Source organism: Pteronotus mesoamericanus, unplaced genomic scaffold, assembly GCF_021234165.1.
Source record: "Pteronotus mesoamericanus isolate MK-2021 breed Mesoamerican mustached bat unplaced genomic scaffold, CSHL_Meso_final contig_116, whole genome shotgun sequence".
NCBI lineage: Eukaryota > Metazoa > Chordata > Mammalia > Chiroptera > Mormoopidae > Pteronotus > Pteronotus mesoamericanus.
The window spans coordinates 21,547,645-21,564,452 of NW_026555027.1; the positions used below are offsets into that span (position 1 = coordinate 21,547,645).

Below are 16,808 nucleotides of genomic sequence, written 5' to 3' on the forward strand. Positions count from 1 at the left end.
GCTCCTTGTAACTTAATTTAAAATCCACTGCTCCTAATGACCGTTAGCCTAAAACGTCTCCCCGTGACTGGGAAGACATTAGCGATACTCTAATTCTCTCTTCTTAAGGGAGTATGAAGTAAATCAGGTGGGTGGCAGAGTGTTTGCGCCTCCAGCTTCAGACCTCAGGTTGTGCGCCCACGTGCTGCTCTGGGGAGACGGGCAGCGGACCGCAGGACAGGCGCGCACGCTGTTCTCTAGGGGACATCAGTGACTGCGCTCAGTGTATGTAGGACTGTAGTTTTCCTGCTGGTCCTTTGTAAATATCCATTTTTCCCAGAATGTGAACTTAAACATAAACCCGTGGTGTGTTATTCCACATACGAAGGCAATGCTAGTGGGGAGAATTGCTGGCACGTAACAGAAGTAGGAGTTGTTCATGGGGTACAGTTTTGACAAGGTGAAGAGACTTGTGGAGACAAGCCTCTAAGAATATGTAAAATACGTGTCAAAATTTGCCATAAAATATTTATTTAAATTCTACCTGACTTGCTGACATGTTAGCCTGAGCAGTCAAACTCAGTTGAAACTGAGGTTGAGCTTTTCTTTTTGTTCCTTTTAGTCAGACAGACTGTTATGAATGATTTCAGCTGCTTGGCTGCCTAGCTGAAATGAAAACTTTGGATGGTCTATCCTGAAAAGCCAAAACACAACTATGATGATTATTTTTCATACTTAGGAAAAGAGAGTTTCCATAACTTTAAGAAGAAATGATTTCTCTTACCTTGGGGCAGTTTAAATAGTTCTAGGAGCTGAGTCAATTTTATAAATAAGAGTGGAGAGACATTATCATTTTTGTATTTTTATGTTTTGTTGGTTTCCTATGAGATAGCATGTTTTTTTGGCATTCAACGAGATGTTTTGTTTTTTGGGAAGAGTAATTATATATATGACTCTTCAAATGCCAAAACTCTTGACTTTTAACATCTTCCAGCTGTTGAAATATTTGCTCTGTCTCAATGGACCAAATCTTTATCTAAACTTTTGATTTTAACAAAAAGTATATTAAACCAATTTTAAATATAATGTAGCTTTGATTATTATGTCTTCGGGGACTTGATGAAACCATTAAGGGTATTTAAACCAGGCTAGTACAACTTTTATTCTTGGACTTGCATAGAACTACCCAATAAATACAGACTTTTGAAAGTTAGAATTAAGGTATATGCTCTCCTACGAACTAGCATACTTTTCCCTCCATAGGAGATTTTGCTATTACATTGAATGTTGCTCTCCTAGCTCTCCCACATTTATTTGCTCAGGTAAACTTGAACTTGTATTATAAAGAACAGCAAAACATACAGCTTCAGCAGAGAGGGCAACCTGAGTACCTAACTTTGCCTTTACCGAAACTGGAATTTTCCTGCCCTTACCATGACATCATCCTATTTCTAAGGTGCTCCTGACTCAGAATAGCATTGAGGCTCAAGTTGTTTATGACCTAAATATGTGGTGAGAGTGACAAGCAGAATGCAGAGGCCTGATAAACAGGCTTGGTTAAAAATGTACAGTATGCGCAGCCATATTTACTCTGCTGCTTCAAGGAGGCAACTACAAATGCTTCACATGCCAGAGGCTGCAGCGAAGGAGATTCAGCAGCTTTCAACAAGGCAATAATTTAGGCTTGGCCATGAGGTACAGATAAAGGATAACTACCTGTGCCAGCTCCGCAGGACTGATCCAGCCACCCACTGCCTAATCGTAATTCCAGGGCTTAGTCAAGGAGCCTAGCTCCTGGATCTCTAGTGGTTTTCAGCTTCAGGGAGGCTCCCGGGCTACCGGCAGAGTCGGCTTGGGAGGGGAGTTACTCTTCCTCCTCCTCCCGGCCTGGCAGATGTTTTCTGCCGAGCTCAGCTGCAGATGTCTGGGATGTGTGGCTGCCTCCACTGTGCAGCGCCAGCGTTCCTGCTAGTGCTTGCAGGGTGTCAGTGACCACGGCTGTCTTCTAGGACAGGAATCTTCACTTTTTTAAAAAAGTATATCAGAAGGAAGTTTAAAGTTTCCTTTAGCTTTGGGCTGTTTGTGAGTCACTGTATTAATCGTCTCTTTGATCACATTTCAAAAGGACCCACGATCAGTTTGACTGTTTTGAATGAGAAAGTGAAATCTTTGGCAGTTGAAGCTTTCCTTGCAGATGACCTGGGTACTTTTGGTGCCGAGCTCTCCGCTTGGTGCTACTGAGACCTGATGACTCCCTGTCGTGGGCTGCCCTGTGCTTTCTAGGGTGGTTTAGCAGCTTCCTGGTTTCTAGTAGCACTGTTCTCCCAGGTGTGACAACCCAAAATGTTTCCAGACATTGTCCTGTGTTCTCGAGGAGCCAAATTGCCTCCAGTTGAGAACCACTGTCCCAGAGTGATGGTGAACTATCAACCAGCATTGCCTTCAAAGTAGTGAAGGTGTGAAAATCTGTCAGACCTGACACAGCAATAATCAATTGCCATGTTGTACTCATAGATTAATGAATAATAACATTATCCTCTGCAATCCTTGCCTAGTAATAACTTGCTCATTTATAATTTTCCATTACAGTGTACAGACTATACGCAATGGATAACCTTAGGGATTAACAACTATTCTTCCCAGTTTTGCAGTGTGAAAATGGAAATCAAGACCAAAATAGGTTTATACCCCCAAAATACTTATAAGGTAGTTAACTGTCTTACTGTTTTCATATACTAGCCTTATATCTGGCTTAGGTCTTCCCTTCTAATTTATTCTGTAGCTAAAAACAGTCTTTTTCTCTGTGTTAGTTTCTTACGGCTGCTGTAGCATAGTACCAGGAACTAGGTAGCTTAAAACAATAGCAATCCATTCTCTCACAGTTCTGGAGGCAAAGTCTGAAGTCGAGATAATGGCAGGCCACACCCCCCTCCGAAAGCTCTAGGAAGGAATCCCGCCTTGCCCTTTCCAGCTCCCGGTCATCCCTGGGGTTCCTTAGCTTGTAGCAGCCTAACTCCAGTCTCTGCCTCTGCCTTTACTTGGCTTCTTCTCTCCGGTGACTCTGTGTCTCAAAACGCCCCCCACTATATAAGCACAGCAGTTACTGCATATAGGGGCCTCTCTACTCCAGAGTTGTCTCATCCTAACATGATTACATCTGCAAAGACCTTACTTCCAAATATAGTCAAATGTGCAGGTACCAGGGACAAGGACTTCATATTTTTTGGAGGGCACAGTTCAACCCACGCTATTCCTCCAGCCCTTCATCACTAATACTTTAAGCTAGTTCTAGAACACGTCTTTTTTTCCCTAACACTGATAGATGCTATTTCTCATAATTTAAGAGTGTCATCATGGTTATGTGACTTGAACACTTCTATTTGGTGGCTATGTAGGTCATCCTCATTCAAGTCTTCTCCTTTAAACACATTCCTTCTCCGGGGTCTGTTCCAGGGCCGTCTGTCTAGCTGGTTGCTCCACAGGAAACCTGAAAGACTACTTTGACTCCCTGCTCCTCACTGCACTTCCCTATTCAGCCAGTCTCCATTTTTCTAAGCAGCCCATGAAATTGCTTCTCTCGTGTTGCCACTGCCCTTGTACCACCGCCTTGAATTTGACGTTAACACACATCTAACTGGATTCACGCCACCATCCCTCCAGCCATTTTACATTGCACAGCCAGAGTGCACCTTTCAAAAGACAGATCTAGTAAGTTCATCCCTTGCAAACTGCCCTTCCATGGTCTTACCTTGCACTTAGTATAAAGCCTCACTGAAACATCTTTTTAGTCACATGTTTCTTTCTCTGCCCAAACGCTCTCCCTGCCCCCTAATCCCTCTCCTTTCCAACCTTTTCTAGGCAAAATCCTTTTCATTGTTTAGGTCTTAGATTAATTGTCACACCCAGTGGGAGATCTTATCTGTTCCTCTAAAGAAGATTTATTTCTGCTGCTTCATAGTCCCATAAAACCCTGCATTTCCTTTGCCATAACATTTGTGTTACCATGTGTTCATGTCTTGTTAACTTTTGCATCCTTGGTACAGAGCCCACTGCCTTGCCCATAAAATTCATTTGTAAATATCTTTTGAACGTCAACTGTTAATGGCAAATGGCACCAGATGTTAGACCTTGGTTTTTGAGTCCAACTAAAAAAAGAATTCAGTGCCGAGACTCAAATACGAAAGTCACAGGGGTAGAAGAAGTGAGCCAGTTGGGCTGCGTGGGCTCAGGAAACAAGTTACAGAGGCAAAAGAAGGGCCTTCGGAGCTTAGGAGAAAGGAAGGCTAAGATAACATGCCTGGGAGAGGGAGGGGCAAGGCGTGGGCATGCTCCAGGGAGACAGAGAATGAAAGAGTGCAAGTACACACGGGGTCCTTCGTCTGAAGGGTTTTTATCAGTCTTCCAAAGGTGGGGGTTTTAGGAGAGATCTCAGAGGAGGATGCTGATAGAATATTCATCAGCTTCCAGGTGTGCCTTTTCAGGTTTGTGGTCTCTACTGACTGGCTGGTGCCAGGGCAGGGAGTCATTCGTCGTGGCAGCTGGTCCTGATGTCAGCCATGGTATCACTTCTTCTGGTTTTGCTGCTTTCTTGAGCCTGAAGCTGAAACATAACTGAGGCCTAGATGTCATCTCTAGTTGGACCAAAACTCTGTCACCGTAGTCAGCAGACTCAAGGCTTTGTTCTTAAGACTTTTTGATATGGATCTGAACCTCATTGTCTTGGGGGCTTAGTGTGTAAGAGAGTGGTGCTGCAAGGGCTTGTATGGGCAGTGTATGAAGAGGCTATTCTCCTTCCCCTTTGTTCCTTCTCCAAGGGGGTCTATCGCATGACTGGCAACATGTCAGGGGAGGAAAGGTCAGGAGAAGGTCCGAACCTGTGATCGACAATAGGGAAGGCCAGGGGGTCTAAACTGCATGACTAGCAAAATGCTGGGGGAGGAAAGATCATCCTGGAGGGCCAGGTCCCACCCCAGTTTCGGCAAGTTGCCAGGTACCTGGAGCTTTCCACCCTTGTGACCTTTCTACCTGGCCTATTATTCTTACTCTGCTCATGCCTGTCTAGCTGCCTACTATATCAAACCGATCATGCAGATGATTAAACATAAACAATTTGAATGAATGCATTACTCAGTGGACAGCCTCCTCCCATTTCACCCCCAAGCTAAAATTTCTTTGAATTCTCTTTTGTTTTTAAAAGATATGTGTTTTTTGTATTCTACTCCATTAGATAATCCTTTTTAAGTAAACATTTTAAATTAATTTTGGCAAAAACAGATCTGGAACTTGGTTTCTCATGTGGCTTCTGGAGTTTTACCTATAGAATACAACCAGATTATTAGGACTTTATTTGCAAAACTGGACTCTACAGGGGAAGTTTTTTGGCTTGCTTTTATTTTGTACTGTTGTGCCAACTAATGTGTTGAGCTGCAAGTAAAAGGATACCATACAAAAGTGTTAAACAGTAAAAAGTTGAACTATCACATGCACACAAACAATGAGAAGTTAGGTGATTTTGGGAAACCCTCCACACTGCATTCCTCTTTGGGGAATTTACTGTTGACTTCTTAGAAAGCTTTTGGCTGGAGGTAACAGAATTCCCAAATAACAGTGGCTCAGAGACGAAAGGCACTTGCTTCTCTCTTCAGACAGGAAGGCTGAGCACGGGCAGTCCGGTCCCGTGGTCCCCAGTAACCCAGCTCCTTTCCGTTCTTCAGCAGCTCCATGTACAGAGTGTCTTGGTTGCAGTGGATCCTGCAGGCATCATGATTTCATTCAGAATCACAGGAGGGAAGGCGAGGGTGCAAATCAGAGCCTAAACCAAGGGGTTCTGTCCTCAAGTGGCTTTTCTTTTTCATCAGCAGAGGAAAACCTTTCCCAGACGGTCCCCAGTGAACTTCTTATATGTCATGGGGAAGTCTTGGGTCACGGGATTTGTTATAAGGGAGGCCGGGAGAGGCAGCAGGTGAGAAAGGGAACAGGAGAGCCAGGACTGTTTTGGCTCGGCCACGATGGGGCTGGCACACTGGGGCTTGACGGATGTGAACCTGGGGGGCTGGCAGCTGATTAGATAACACTTCCAGTCACAACCAGGAAATCCTCTTCTGCACAGAGCACCAATAAACATATGAGTAATTTGGGAAGTGGGAAGAGCTCTTGAAAAGAACTAACACTTTGCCTTTAGGATAAATGAGAGTGGGGAGTATTTGGTTCAGTGGAGAAAGAAGTGATTGGAGAGTCAGAAGCCGCTTCCGTTTGGCTGGTGTTCCTTATCCAGCTGGGGTTCACGTGAGTGTCCCTGGCAGTGCCTTTTTGCTCCCATCAGCACAGGCGTGCCCCTCAGCACATGTGGGGCAGATAGACGGGCGTGGCCTGCGTGTTGGGCACAACACGAAAAGAATGCTGAAATCCAGTCTAGTCTTGCTACCTCTAACAATAACCATGTTTGGATTTGTTTTCTTCTCCTGAGTTCTCTACCTATAAATGCTTTAGCTGTGACAGTTTTGGATAGCTCCTATAGTTACATGAGTAGTCATTATAATAGTAAGAATGATGATAAGAGCCTATATTATTGAGCACGTACAGTGTGCCGTTCACTGAACTCAGAATGTGTGCGCAATATATCATTGAGTTATCAGAGAGACCTTGCATTACCTCCATTTTACAGATAAAGACTCTGAGGTGGGGAAAGAAAGACTTTTTCAAGATCTCGCAGCAAAGCTGAAATTCTCTTTAGAGCTTCTTCTCAAAACAATTTCTTTACTTCCTGACTTCCTTTGTGTAGAATATTTTCACCATTCCTCGTCCTGCAGTGTCATTGGGGAAAACATCCTAGTAAATTGCACCTTTTGGGGTTGTTTTGGTAAAAACCTTTTCCAAAGCAGGTTTTTAAGTGAGTATTTTTATAGTTGTACAGGTTGTAGGAGAAAATAAGAACTAGTACCAAATCACACCTGTGAGCTTTCCTCTACCTTCGGCTAATCGAACGTCAGAGTGTAAGGAAGAGTTTCCTTCTCATAACACTTCCTTCCCACAGGCACTTAAGACAGTAGGTTTCCACTCTCTCATTCCTGTTCCATATATACTGTGTATATTGACAGAACTTGAACTTGGTGACACATTACAAATCCTCAGGGTTTAAGAAAAGGATTTTCTACAGTAGAATGCTACCATATCAGTATCATAAGTTCGGGGAGTTAAGTTACAACTTGCACTTGCCCAAGTAGTTTGGATGCCCAGCAGCTTAAGCCGCGCCCGCTCCCTGGAAATGGTCACAGCCTGCTTTGGCCCCACTTTGAGTTTTTCCATTTGGAAGCCTTTCCCACTAAAGATAGCTGGAGTCATCTGACATCGTCTCTCTTCCCCTGCAGTGTTAATCCCTTCCTCGGGAAATTAACTTTAAGAGTATCTCAGATAAAGGAAAGGCAAAAAGACTGATTCAAAGCGCTTTTATTCCTGCAACATAAAACTTGGTTCTTTCTGACCACCGTGATAGCAGGTTCTAAATTCACGATGGTGAGATGGGGTGAGGGAGGAATGAGAGCCCCCCTTCCTTTTTCCACCTCCTCCTTATCTCTGGTCTCCCCACATACCCTAGATTCCGCTACGTGATGAATAGTGAGGGTATTATGTCTTCTATTCTGTAAGAAGAGTCGACATTGTCATTCGATGTTCAAAGCTGCTGTGGCTGAGAAGCACAATGTCAGTGTCTGGAATCAGACAGAACAGGGCTGAAATCCTGGCCAGGGGATCTTGGGCAAGTTACTCTTCCCCTCTCAGAGCCTCAGTGTTCTCATCTGTAAAATGGGAATAATTCACCTTTCCGTGAGTTAATGCACATAAAGCTCTTAACACAGTGAACAGTGTCTGCCATGGGACTGATACATGGAGCGTGTCCTTGTGCCTAGCATTGTGCTTCTCACTCTAAAGATTAAATTATTGCTCTGTGCTTCTAGAGTATTATATTGTTTAAGAAAATAGTTTGAAACTTTTAGCCATTGCTATTCATCTGAAGGTTGCGGTGCACCCTGGGGTCAGACCTAGACCCCAGATGTATGGCCTTAGGAACAAACGCATTGAACTCCATCCCCTTTCCCCCTCCCCAAATCAGGAACCCATGTCAGATGGCAAGTGAGTGCGAGACAACCATTGATCTACTTTGTGTTATTTAATAAGTTGATATGAACCGTGTACACTGTGGTAGTAGTGGCTTTCTTGCAACCCCCCTCACAACTGATTAGGAGATACTCTAACTTTGTGGCTGAAAAAGGAAAGTCAGTGTATTTCCCCCCCTCATCTAAGGAGGTCAGTGGAAATAAATTTCAACTGGAGTGTGGGGATTACTCTGGTAATTTGGAATAACCTTGTTACCAATTTGAGAAGCTGCCTACGTGCCCTTCAGAGCTTGTTGAGTTCTCGCTACGCAGGAAGAAAGCTTCAGCAGGGAGCCGACAGCCTGCTGGGCCTGCCCGCGCCTCTCTGTCAGGGCCGTGGGTCAGGGCAGTCCGTGGGCAGCCGGGGAGGTCCCGGGCTGTGGGGTCTGGAGATCCATGCTGACAGGAGTGGGGGCTTGGCGGTTCTGGTATGGGTCACTGGCCATCTTTTTTGGTGACAGTGAGTCACAACAGATCCTTATCTTACCAGTGAGTGTGATCTTTACCGCCAGTATTTGTTATATTCCTGACAATGAAATAGGAAGCACGTGGCATGTTTGTTAGTCTTCAGACTTATTTTGAGGAGCTGAGCAAGAAAGGCTGTTTGAAATCAGTTTCTGGATAAATGTCATGCCTTGTTTTGCTGGTTGGAGTACTTGGCCAAATTATTAATTTAGCTCTAATTATGCTTTTTTCCCCTTTAATAGCTAACATTTACTGGCTGTGAGCCATGCATGATTATAAGAGTTTTACATGCAATAAAATAATAAACCCTCACAACAACCCAAAGAAATTGGTGTGATTATCCCCATTTTACAGATGAGAAAACTGAAAACAGAGAGGATCCGTAACTTACTCAAATCAGAACGTGAATGATGGCTAGCATTGGGATTTTTACAGACACTGTAAATCAGGTCTGTGCTCTTATGTGTCACACTGTACTTATTACTATAAAATCATACATTATTTCAGTAAATACTCGTCTGTATAACTCTAACACAGACTTTTAAAATTGAAATCACCTTCAGTCATGTGAAAAGTGTTTCTTTGATCTCTTAACTCAAAATACGTTTTAGTATAGTCCAATATTCTATATCCCAGAAAAGTTTAACTAGAGTATTTTTATAACAGTTAAGCACAAGATCAAATATGGGGATTTAGATATCATGTTTGCAGACAGAAAAGAGAAACACGTTGAAATCCGCGAAGGAGGAAATCTCATAGTATCTTGAAGGAAGGCAGGAAAGAGTGTTCTTTGATCTTATAAAACCCCATGCACTTTTGCGGATCAGTGCACAGGGAGAATGGCAGAGCCGTAATAAATCCCTGAGAGAAAAGCCAGAGGACCTGGGAGAGGATCTTGGAGAAAGACCCTAAAGAAGGATGACTTAGAAATATCACAGAGGCATTAGAAGAGGAAGATAGAATTTCAGGAGGTCACAGGTGCCCAACATCGTCAAATATAATAGGGTAGATGTTGAGAACAGCGGGAACCCCCCCGCCCCCCGCGGCCAGGTCATTGGGTTGGGTGGGGTGTGGGGCCACGACGACCTTGAAGAGCAGTTTCACTGGCAGGTAGGCACAGGGTCCGAGGGGATGAAAAGGCACGCAGCTGCTAGCTGAGGAGACGCTTGTCTTGACACCAGCAGATTCAAGTTAAGGGGTTTTCAAGATAGGGAAGCTGTGTAACTTTTATAGAGAGGCTGTAGAAGGGAAGCTACTGAATAGGTGAAAGAAAGGAAGGAAAGAAAGAAGGAAAGAAAGAAAGAAAGAAAGAAAGAAAGAAAGAAAGAAAGAAAGAAAGAAAGAAAGAAAGAAAGAAAGAGAGAAAGAAAGAGAGAGAGAAAGAAGGAAGGTAGAAAAGAAAGAAAGGAAGGAAGAAAGAAAGGAAAGAAGGAAGGAAGAAAGAAAGAAAGAAAGAAAAAGAGAGAGAGAGAAAGAAGGAAGGAAGAAAAGAAAGAAAGGAAGGAAGAAAGAAAGGAAAGAAGGAAGAAAGAAAAAGAAAGGAAGGAAGGAAGGAAGGAAAGAGAGAGAGAAAGAAAGAAGGAAAGAAGGAAAGAGAGAGAGAGGAAGAAGGAAAGAAAGAAGGAAAGAGAAAGAAAATTGCTAGCTCAGAGATATATGCAGAAAAGTGTGTTTTGTTTTGGATAATTCTTGATAGCTCCTTTTAAATTGAACTCTTTTATAAAAGGAAGTATCGGGGGTGCTGGCTGGCTTGTCACCTGTCCGATTTCGGCTATTGAAAAAAGTTTCAGAACAACACTGAGGCGGAATGTTAGACAAGTCACAGGGCTGATAGTGGGTTGTGGGAAACCCCCTATAATCTCTACAACCTCCGCTGCCCCTCAAGTCCGGCTTCCGTTGTTCCTTGCATGCTCCTGGCTCTGTCCGGGTCAACTAGCCTATTTCCCATTCTTGGTCATCCTTAATTATGTGCTTAAGATGTTTGCTAAGAAGGGTTAAGGTGGAAACTCTCCCTAAGGTATTTGCACGTTTAAAACACCTCCCTGGTCACAAGGCAGACCCGGGTGGGTCTGAACCCAGCAGGAGGGTCTGAACCCAGCAGGAGGGCCTGCTCCGACGGCCCCTTCCTCCTGACTCCTGGGCCCAGAGCTTTGGGTTCAGGGAGGTGTCTGCATTTACGGAGTGAGACTGGGATCCAAGTTTTTATATTTTTCAAGCATTTTCCCCAGGTATCCTAATATTATTTGTTGACTAGCCCGTCAGTTCCCCATAGATTTGAAATGACACCTATGTCATGTACTAATAAGTGTTTGTTGTCACTTTGTAGGCATGCTGTTCTGTTTTGCCAATCCATCTGCCAGCTCATGCCCTATCCTACCTGAATCACTGTAGCTTTACAGTATGTTTTTACTCTGTCATAAGGCTAGATCACTCTAACTCTTTTTCACAGCCTTTCTGGCTGTTCTTACATGTTTATTATTTTGTGTGTGTTTTAGAATCAGCTTATTTCCCCTCCACACTGCCTCCCACCCCCCAAAACATCCCGTTTGCATTGTGTTAAAATTATATATTAATTTAGGAAGCATTGATACCTCTATAATATCAAACTTTCCTATGTATTCAGGGCTTCTTCTGAAGTACAGTATTTGAAGGCTGTGTTTATATAGCAGAAACTGATTAAGTTTAATCCTAAATATTTTTCCATGTTTATGTGGCTATTATAAATAAGATTACTTCTATTATTTTTTGGGTGTCATTAATAGGAGAGCCTTTTTCGTAACCCAGCTTGGTTACTGAATTTACTGTCTGTCACCTTGTAATGTATTTTCAGTCATTGATGTCATCTGCAAATTATCAGTTGTTTGGAGGTCAAAAAAAGATTTCTGTTGTCCAGTAGTCACTTCATCGATACCAATAGGTATCCACAGACACCTGGAATGATGGTAGCTTTCACATGTATGCATTTATTATTTTTAAATTAAAAACACTTATGCCTTGAATTGTGAAATATTTCATACATACAAAAATTACCAAACACTAACATGCCTATCATCCATATTTAATGGAGACTAACTTTTTGCCATATATATCAGTTCTCTGTTTTTTAAACAAAAAAACCTGGTATAAGACTGCAGGTATACCTAAAGTCTCTTCACCATTTTTCTGTCTTCCTCCTCCTTCTTCCAGAATAAGTCCTGTGCTGAGTTTGCTGTCTGTCATCCTACACCCCCTACTGTATATAAGTCTGTATGTAGTGTTGGTGTTTTAAAATGCATGTTGTGTGCAGCTGTCAAATGTCCTGATTTAAAAGTAATAAATATATGCCCATCACGGATAATTCTAACCGTTATAGAAATTTGTAAGACAGAGGGTAGAAGCGCTCCACAACACTCACCTTAGGAAAGCCACTGTTCACCGTCAGGTGTGTCAGTTTTTCAACCCATGCTGTTAGGTTGCACTTAGTAGAACCCAAAACTCTGAGCTGCTTAACAAAAGGCTTTCCCAAGGGAGGAGGAATCCGGGTATTTACCGTCATATCCTGTTCTCTACCGATAGTTCTTTATCTTGTTTAAAAAAAAAAAAAAGAAAGAAAGAAAAGAAAGGATTCTCACCAAAGGTTACTGGACTTTCAGTGGGGTTTAACTGGGAGACCAATCCTTGTTTACACTACAGAGCAACAGACTCGTATAGACTTGATCGCCGCATCCGATAGGAGGCCCTGCTTGCACAAAGCAGACAGCCTTGATGAGCAGCTGGTAAACTTGGAGCACATATAAGACAATCAAAGGAAGTCTACATATAAACTTCTCTATGCGAGGAAAGGTGGTTTTTCCATTTGCCTTTTTCTGAGCAATTTAACTTCCTAATTACATGATTCAAATTGTTTCAGAGACTATGTAAACCATATGTTTGCTAAATGCTGGAGACAAACATGGGGAAGTGTGATTAACATCAACTTCCCTCAGGAAAGGGGTTGCTTTTCCAGCCCATCTTAGCCCGTGGTCTACTTGTCGGACATGGATGAGTAAGCAGCGGAGGGAAATAGGCTTGGACAACGCTGCGCCTGGCTCTGGATTCCCCCCTCTTCCTTCTGCTTAAGCACGTCTTTTAACACGTATTTTGACCTCTGTATCAGCATGAGAGAGAGAGTGGGTGCTGACTGACATTAGGAGAAGGAATTTCATTCAGCATTAAGCAGATCTGGAGAGGGGAAAATACGATTACTTTGAATCTTTATGAGATTAAGCGGGTGTGTATCTGTGTGAGAGAGCATGAACAATGAACAGGCCAGCAAGAGTGAGCTGCTTTTCAATATTTGTTTTATTGGGGTTGAATAATAGTGGACAAGGACAAAGATTAAATAACATCAAGTTATTTTATATTAAATTTATTAGAAGTGAAGAAGTTGTGAACATTATATACTATGTGATGACGATGTTTAGAGGTCTAGATAAAATAATATTGGATGATTGCTATTGAATCAGTTAAAAAAAAAAAAAGCAAACATTTCCTGCTTTTTATTTTGGACTCAGAAGTGAAAAACTGGGCAAGTTCCCTGTCCAGGCATATTCAGTGACACAGATGTGCAGATGTGTAGAAATAGCTACCTGGACGTGAACTCTGAAAGCTATGAATAAAAGTGGCTGCAGTTCATTATCCAAACTGGACATTTGAGAGGACAGGCCTAAACTGGGTCAGCGGCCACCCTAGCTCTTACTGGCCTTGAAGTTCTTATCGCGTCAGAGAACAATAAAAAACATTCTATTATAATTTATCTACTTCTTCGGTCTCTAATTACCCCTGAAGACAAAGATTCAAAGCATTGATGAAACACAATAGCTGGTGTTATTTGTATTAAGGCAAACACTGGGGAAAATAGAGACTCTAAAAATTGAGAGGAAAAAAAATTTAAGTTGTTTATTCGTATTAGTTTACATGAGTTTTCTGTGAATTCTTGGCCTTGAATTCTAGTGGGGACTACCTAATAGGTGAAACCACTTTATGCTAAAAACTTTTTGGAATGTGAGTCATCTTGAGTGATTGCCTTGTAGCATATACATTTCTTTGCCTTTTATTTCTTTGGAAATGCAAAGAGTAACTATTCAGTGTCATTGTTTAGGGTACTAGCTAAGCACCCATTTGCACAACATCAAAGTGCTTGGATTTCTGTCTGAACAGATTATTTTAACTGGAAATGAGTGTCTGACTCTCATAGTGTTTTTTAACTTGTGAGTTGGACCAAGAGTAACTGGAAGGTGCAGAGAGAGGACGATAGCAAGGAAGCCTTCCTTCACCTTGTGTTTTCTCTTGTTGCTCAGGTTTTGCTTTTGTTTACTTGTTTATTATATCTTATATCCTGGCTTACTAAATCCATGTCTGAGATACCTAAACAAACATTATAAACTTTTTCTGCTCCCCCCAAAACTGACTGCTTTATTTCTGGTAAACATGGTTTTTTAAACATACAACTTTGTAAAGTGTGTCTTCCTCTTTGCTCCTTTCCTAAAAGTTGTGTGGGCTTTGCTAAGCCGCATTCTGATGTGAGAAATACTGTTCTCTCTCCTGCGCGTCTGTGGGCAGTTCAGGAGAGCTTTGGAGATGACCTCGCCATGTGAACTTTCAATAATACAGATTGTTACTTAGCAACAAAGGGCTTGATCACAACACAGTATTCTGCTTTTCTGTATGATAACTGTTTGCTGGTTTTTGTTTTGTTTTGTTTTGTTTTTTAGGGGACAATCTATCAAACTCCATTTTAGAAAAGATGATAGTTTTTCAAAGAGAGTTACAAGGGAGTGGTTGACAGGCAGCTGTCCAGTACTGAATGAAAGAAATTTTAAGAAATTTTGGGCAAATGCCTTATTCTGAAATTCCTAGTATACTTGACTGGGCATAAGGATTTCTCTTCTCTCATTATTCCCCTAAGTTCATACATTTATGTTTATTATTAAATCAGATAGCAATTTGATATTTTTCCTAGAATATACTCAAATTTATTGCATAGTCATCCAATTATTCAACAGTTATTTACTGAGCTCTCCCATGTTCAGCGGTGAAGGTACATATTCACAGTAGAGGGAAAACTGTATCTAAACAGGGTTGGGATTTGTCACGGAGATGAGGGTGTATGCAAAGAGTGATTATAACTACAGGTACCAACAAATCCAGGCTTGGTAAGTCAATAAGCATGAATGAGAGGACGTGAAGGGGTTAAGGATTGGGTAACAGTGGTAAAGTTAATGGGCTATAGGAACTGGTAGGTTGAAGAATTGTTGGGGTTGATTAGACGAGGTGCTTTGGAGGGACAGGCAGCGCTGGTTAATCATGTTTGACATCAGGATTACAGAGAGGCTGCAGTTTATAGTAATGACAAGGTCTGTGGTGTGACAATGGAGGGTTGGATGAAGTAGGACAGAGGACTCGTCAGGGGAGGCCAGGATAATGGGAGGCCCTCCTACCTGGAAATTCAAGAAAGAAGTAGCGTTGGAGAAAGGGAACCAGCAACTAAACTCACGCTGGAGGTTGAAGAGTGGTCCCGGGGTCTGTAAATGACTGTGATTGCCACGTGGAGATCGATAGCGTGAGCTTCAAAGCCGAGGACTTTTTGGGCGGAGGAAGTGACATCGTCTAGACGCAGCAATGAGAAGCAAGCAGACAGAGAGCCTTCCAGTGCGGCGGCATTCTCTAGGGAGAGTCAAGTTTCTTTTAAGGCAAGGAGGTAAAGGGAGGGTTTAGAGAAGAGGCTGAGAATTTAGAAGGTTTAGTTGTCTTCCCTAAATGAGGGGCATTGTGAGAGGGCACAGTGCAAGGGATTCAGGAACCAGCCGAGCAGCTCAGGGAGGTAGGACCAGGTTAGAATATTCATAGTACTAGGGAATGTGATTCTAAGGGAATGGCAAATGCTGGCACAAGGAGAGAGAGAGAGGGATTAGTCCTGGTGGTTTCTGAAGCACGTGGTGAGACTGTGTGTGTTGGAGAGAAGGATGTCTTGCCAAAAGCATGCAGACCTCCGGGGCTCTTCTCCGTTCCTGAGCCTGGTGGTTTGGGGGCCGGGAGTGAGGCCTTGTTACACAGAACGTGGCTACGTTTTGGGGTTTCCTCTTCACTCTTCTGATGGAGGCAAGATTGGGAAGTGCACGTACTTACTCAAGCATTATAACAATGCATGCATCCGTCGCTTAAAACAGTGCCGGGATACTCTAAAGGGGCACCTGGAGGGTTTATACAATTTAGTATATTACACTAAAGAAAAATAGTAACTAATAGGTCTAATGGGGAGGATCATATTGATTCATGATCAGTAGATACAATGTAGATTCCAATTCATATTTTAAAACAAATCATTTTTTTCCTTGCACCCACTCCACCACCCCTCCCCAAAATGTGACTTGAAAAGTGACCAGGTGCCACAGCCTTTTCCACTGAATCATTGTGTTCTGTTCCCTTTTCCTGACAGTGAAGAAAGTTACAACGTCAATGACTATGCCTTAAGAGATCAGCTAATGGTGGAATCTTGTGACAATGAAGAGCTTAATTCTTCTCCAGGGAAGAACAGTTCCACCATGCTTTATTCAAGGCAGAACTCCGCCAGTCACCTCTTCACTCTGACTGTCCTTAGTAACCACGCGAATGAGAAAGTAGAGATGCTGCTGGGGGCTGAAACGCAGTAAGTATGGGCGGCACAATACTGCCCTTGGTCTGCAGACGTGCTGGCAATAGCGAACAGTAGCTACTCTTCATTTTTTTATTGAGTACCTATTATGGGCCAACCACTGGGTCTAGCTGCTTTATACAGATGCTTATCTTTTCACTGTGAGCCTCTCAGTGTTTTGAGAGAGGGATATTACTTTTGTCTCATCAATCCTGATGGATGCATTGTACAGTCTCCCCTTATTTTCAGAGGATATGTTCCAAGACCCCCAGTGGATGCTCAAATGATAATGTTTTACTTTATAAGTTAGACACAGTAAGAGAGTAACAACAACTAATGATAAATAAAATGGAACTATTATAACAATGTACTGTAATAAAGTTGTATGAATGTGGTCTCTCCCTCAAAACCATCTTGCTGTACTGTACTCACCCTTTTCCTTGTGATGATGTGAGATGATACAAGGCCTAAATGATGAGATGGGGTGAGCGGAATGACATAGGCATTGCGACGTAGCACGAGGCTACTGTTGACCTTCTCGTGATACACCTACTAAGTGACTC

General features: G+C 42.6%; 1 protein-coding gene across 2 annotated transcripts in view; it reads left to right on the forward strand.

The window, feature by feature from the left end:
• The window catches only part of ARHGEF26 (Rho guanine nucleotide exchange factor 26), a 112,509-nt gene that overhangs the window by 78,492 nt on the left and 17,209 nt on the right, over window positions 1-16,808 (forward strand). For both annotated transcript variants that reach the window (XM_054579827.1, XM_054579818.1), the window contains one exon: window positions 16,051-16,260. In XM_054579827.1, coding sequence (XP_054435802.1) covers window positions 16,051-16,260 — 210 coding nt within the window. The remainder of the gene's footprint in view (window positions 1-16,050; window positions 16,261-16,808) is intronic.